Raw genomic sequence first — 5,000 nt, 5'->3', positions numbered from 1 at the left:
ATTCTTCCTCTTTTCTTCCTCTTCCTCCTTCTCCCTTTTCCTCCTCCTCTTCTTCTTCATCTTCCTTTTTCTTCTCCTTCTCTTCCTTTTCTTTTCCTATCTTCTCCTTTTCTTCCTCAACCTCGTTCTACTCTTCTTATTTTTCTCCTCTTCTTTTCCCTCCTCCTCCATGTATTTTTCCTCTTCATTCTCCTCTTCCTCCTCCTCTTTCTCCTCTTCCTCCTTCTCCTCCTCCTCTTCCTCTTTCTCCTCTTCCTCCTCCTTTTCCACCACTTTTTTATTCTCTCATCACCTCTCCTTCACCAGTTCATCACAATTCTTGTCCTTCTCGTAGACCACTTTCTCCTAATCTTCTCCTCTTTCCTTTCATCCTCTCCTTTCAACCTGTTCTCCTTTCCTCCCTAAACATCTCTTCCCACCTCTTCGTTATTACATTCCTTTAGTTTTTCTTCTTCTCCTCAATCTCCTTTTTCCTCGTCTTCTTCGTTCCCTACGTCATCTGTCTGTCTTCCTATTATATCTATTCCTCCACCACTTTCTCTTTTCCTTCAAACGCTTTTCCTCTCCCTTCCCCTCCCCCTTCCCCCCTCCTCCTCCCCTTCCTCCTCCTCATGGAGTTTGTTCTTTCTTTTGATTTACTATATTTCGTCTTCTGTTGCCTTCCCAACATTTTTGTTTCTTTTATTTCTCTTTTTTTATTTTCCCATCCTCCCCCCTCCCCCACACACACTCTTTTATTTCTGTGCTTCCCTCCCTTCCCTCTCCCCTCACCCCCTCCACCCTCTGTTACCTTCCCCACCACATCCTTCCCCTTTCTGACCCTTCTTCCCCTCCCCCTTCTTCCCCTCCCTCTCCTCTCCTCCCCCCGCCCCCATCCCCCACCTCCCTCCACCCTCCGTCACCCTCCCCGGACTCACCTGCGAGCCGAAGGAGGGTGGACCTGCCCCCGCCTATATAACCGCCGTCCTGGCACCGTCGCTGGCACACCTCCACTCCAACCTCACCTCGTGGCACAGCAGCAGCAGCAGCAGCCGCTCGCGAAGGAGAAACTCCTCCGAAGACCACAAGTCGAAGTCCAAGACCCTTCTTCGAAGTCGCCCATCATGCTGAGCGTTAAGGTTCTCGTCGTTGCAGCCGTCGCCTTCTTGAGCAGTGAGTAGAGTCTTGAGTTCATCGTCTTAAGCTCGTAGTTTTTAGCTCGCAGTTTTTAATACGTAGAATTTCCTGTTCTTAGAGTCTTTAGTTCGTCGCGTCTATGGTTCATGAAATCTTTAGTTAATAGTGCCTATAGTTCGTAGAGGCTTCAGTTCGTGGAACCTTTAGTTCGTAGGGTCTTTAGTTCGTAGAATCTTCACTCGAAGAGTCTTCAGTTGTAGTCTTGGGTCGAAGGGTCCTCGTTTATGGATCCCTGAGGAGCTTCCGAAGCTCCAACTATGGATGGTCGGAGAGCCATTTCGTTAAAAGCTCTGCAGTGATCTTTGGGATTTTGGTTTTTGCGTTTTGGGTTTGCTTTTTTGTTCTTCTTTTTTTTTTGGGAGGGTTGTTGGTTTTTGGGTTTTTGGTTTTTGGTTTTTGAGTTTTGGGTTTTGGGTTTTGGAATCTTGGTTTTGGTTTTTGGATTTTGGGTTATGGTTTTGGATTTTGAGTTTTGGGTTTTGGATTTGGGTTTTCGAATCTTGGTTTGGATTTTGGGTTTTGGATTTTGGGTTACGGGTTTTGGGTTTTGGGTTTTGGTTTTTGAATTTTATTCTTTGGGTTTTGGCTTCTTTGAGTGGATCAGGTATAGTATACGGAGTGAGAACAAGATATCAACCGACGGAACTTGACTGCGTTGCAATGACTTATTTTTTTGAGGGGGGATTTCTTTGGGGACACCATGTACATTGCACGGAGTGAGCTCAACAAGCCAATAAACGACCGGAAATTGAATGACAAGAGGTAACAACGTAAACCTGGACACAGACAAGGCTCAGGCTCGTGACGTCACGTCGTCCTCCTCACTGCTGTGACACACTATTTATACATTGTCCTCTAGCTATCTTCAGACGATTTTATCCAGCCGAGGGACGGACTAGGCATGGCTTCGAGTAATCGAGACCCTGAGTCCACTCTCCGGCTGATTGGAATCGTCTGTCTTCAACCAGAAGTAAATATATAAAATCCGTTAATATACTAAAGCGGTCAGCCGGTCCAGAGAGTATTGCCATAGAGGATGTTCATGCTCAGATTAAGACTATGTTTCCTTTGACGGAATAGAACAGCTAGGCGGCAGCCAGGATAGAAATATATGTCACCAATTCTGTCAAAGGTTTGATTGAAGCTTAATAAACAGGCCAAGCCTTAAGCAGTATCACGGAGGTTGTAGGCACAATCCTATTCTTTGTCAGAGACTGAAAGTGTATGCAATATTTGGAAGAAACGTTTGAATGTCTTCGGAGAGGATAGAATAGCTTTGTGTAGGATTGTGTCGAGAAAGGATGGTATATAACTGTATATTGGAAGGATTGGAAGATATTTGGCATTTTTCTTCTTACTCAGATATAGCTGAAGGGTAAGCGTTCTGTAGGTATTTCTATAAGAAATCTGGAATTCATCTTGAGAAGACATGAGACTTTCTTCTTATTAGTTGTATATAGTTTAAGGATCTCAGGCGAAGTGTTCTGTAACTATCCTGTGAAAAGTCTAGTATTCATCTTGAGAAGTGTCTAGAAAATGACGATGAAAATGGAAGGTGGAGTTGTCAGCGTAGGAATATATGTTCAGCTAGATCGTTTATGAAAAGAATGGAGAGAGTAGAAGATAGAGTACCGTGGATATCGGGGAAGTGTAGTGACCCTCCAGAACGACAAATGCACGAAGCTCGGAAAGGAAATGAGGGATAAGACGCCATAGAGGGGTGATAGAGGTTTTGCGAAACTAGTTAGGAAACCAGAGACTTCTGTCAGACACATATACTCCGGATATGTGCGGTACAGGAGCAGAGGTTTCACTGAAGAGGACGACCAAGAACCACGCAGCATTGGTAGACTTTAGCTAGCAGGTTTAAGAAGGAAATGGCGAGAACTGGTTTACCAACAGAGATGCTAATGTATGGAATAGATTTAGTAACTATATAGTGAGCCCTGAAACATTTTGTTCTTTTAAGAGATCAGATAACATTATGGATATGAATGACAGGTGGTAAGGTGACGTAGAACTACCAAGTATAGACCTTATGCCCTCTTGCAATCGCCTCCATTCTTAGGTTCTTCTGAAACCATCGTCTTCGTAATGAAGGTAGGCTAGAATATCATAGATCAAAAAGGAAAAGAAAAACTAACACTCTAGGACAATAGTTCGATGGCTGAGAGTGGTCACCCTCTCTTAGGGCAGGTTGAATCTACTGTAGGCCTGCTTCCGATAGAAAAGATAAGAATAGAATGATAAGCAGAGAAGGAATAATTCGCTTAGGCAAAATGTGTAGTGTTTGAGAACGATAGGAGAAAAATGATCTATCAGTATTACAAATATTCTCAATGTAATTTTTTCCAAGTCATTGTAACCCATTGTGTCAAGACTAGAAAGGACAAAAGAGGTCTTCGGCATTTGTATGAAAGACAAACGTGCTTCACTGAAGGGAAAACCGAAATCATTCGCGATGGAATTCTAGACAAAAGTCTTAGGGATAGAAATAGCTTGTAGGACGTAAGAGTACAACACTCCCGTCAGTATTATAAGACAAAATTTCGTTAAAAACCACTAGGGTGGATAGCATTTGGGTTTTCGTCTAAACAAAAATATAAATGTTACATAGATATTCGAAGTCAGGAAAGGGGATAAATACCATCTTCAAAAAGCGTATAGACTCGGGATTCAGTTATCATCTGAGGAGCCTAATACGCCAGGAGGCGCTCAGTAGCTGCGGCCGAAGCCGTCGCTTTTGCCCTTTCATGTGCTTTGGGGGACTGTTGGGGGAAAGTAGCAAATAATCGCTGCTGGGAATCGGAGAGAAGTGTGGGACTCGAACCCAAAACTTAGCGAATGCGAGACCAGCACGCTTCCGATGACGCCACTTGTGCATAAATATTTCTTGTAACATTTCTGATTTATTTTCATTCGGAAATTGATGTTGTTTGGTTAAATGTATGAGACACGATCAAAGAGGATATTTCTTGGTTTTAATATAGGTTTACTTCAGTGGGATCATTTGGTATCGAATTTGTGTTTTTATATTTCATTCACTTCAAGGTTAAGATACCAAATAAAACGCCGTTTTACTCGTGACGTCATGTCGTCCAACCACCGCAGCTACGGGCACACTTACTATTGTTAACGTTAGACTGTCTTTTGTTTCCCCCTGGCTTGACAGCGATACGTTCACTTGTCTGGTCACACAACTCGCCAAGTCCGTTAGTAGAGCAAGGTGATCATACCAACAACCCAGGCCTTATCGCCTTATCTAGTAGTACGGATGTCTGATATTCCAAAGGACTTTTCCCGTGGACTTATAATAGTCTCATGGGGAACATGAAGTTGGCGTGACGTTTTTTCGGCCTTGTGAACTCAGATTTGTTTTGCTTGCATACAACCAAGTTCATATGATAACTGAATGGTATATTTCCATAAGATTAAAAATCAATTTGGGATTTTTTTATTTTATTTTTTTTTTTTTTTTACTTTTTTTTTTTTTTTTTTTACTTTTTTCTTGTTCATTAAAAGTCCTTAAAAAGTTGTGAAATGTTTTTAGTTGCATATGTAATGAATAAACGATAATTTCTTAATACCTCTCTCTCACCTACTTCTATTGCTAGCACAAGATGCCAGAGAAAACCGTTCGCACGGGTAACTCAAAGCAGTCAGCGAGAATCAGTACCTGGCACAGCGCAAATGGCTAGCGAATCAATCCGTATCGCTGGATCCAGCGATTTCAGAAGCTAGTGTGACCAAGGCTTAAGAAAGAAAAGCTTCTTTCTCATGCATGTATGCACTATAATATTTCTACATCTTCACTCTGCCTCTTT

At 42.5% G+C, this 5,000-nt stretch overlaps 1 protein-coding gene across 1 annotated transcript in view; it reads left to right on the top strand.

Moving 5' to 3' along the window:
- LOC143027970 (uncharacterized) overlaps window positions 1-5,000 on the top strand; it is a 58,907-nt gene that overhangs the window by 42,606 nt on the left and 11,301 nt on the right. Inside the window, exon 3 of the mRNA XM_076189613.1 lies at window positions 931-1,152. Within this exon, the coding sequence (XP_076045728.1) occupies window positions 931-1,152 (222 nt within the window). The remainder of the gene's footprint in view (window positions 1-930; window positions 1,153-5,000) is intronic.

This window comes from Oratosquilla oratoria, chromosome 9 (genome assembly GCF_046742065.1).
Source record: "Oratosquilla oratoria isolate Oo_2021 chromosome 9, ASM4674206v1, whole genome shotgun sequence".
In the NCBI taxonomy this organism is placed as follows: Eukaryota; Metazoa; Arthropoda; class Malacostraca; order Stomatopoda; family Squillidae; genus Oratosquilla; species Oratosquilla oratoria.
The sequence above is the reverse complement of the archived record's forward strand: the minus strand, read 5'-3'. Positions and strand labels throughout refer to the sequence as shown.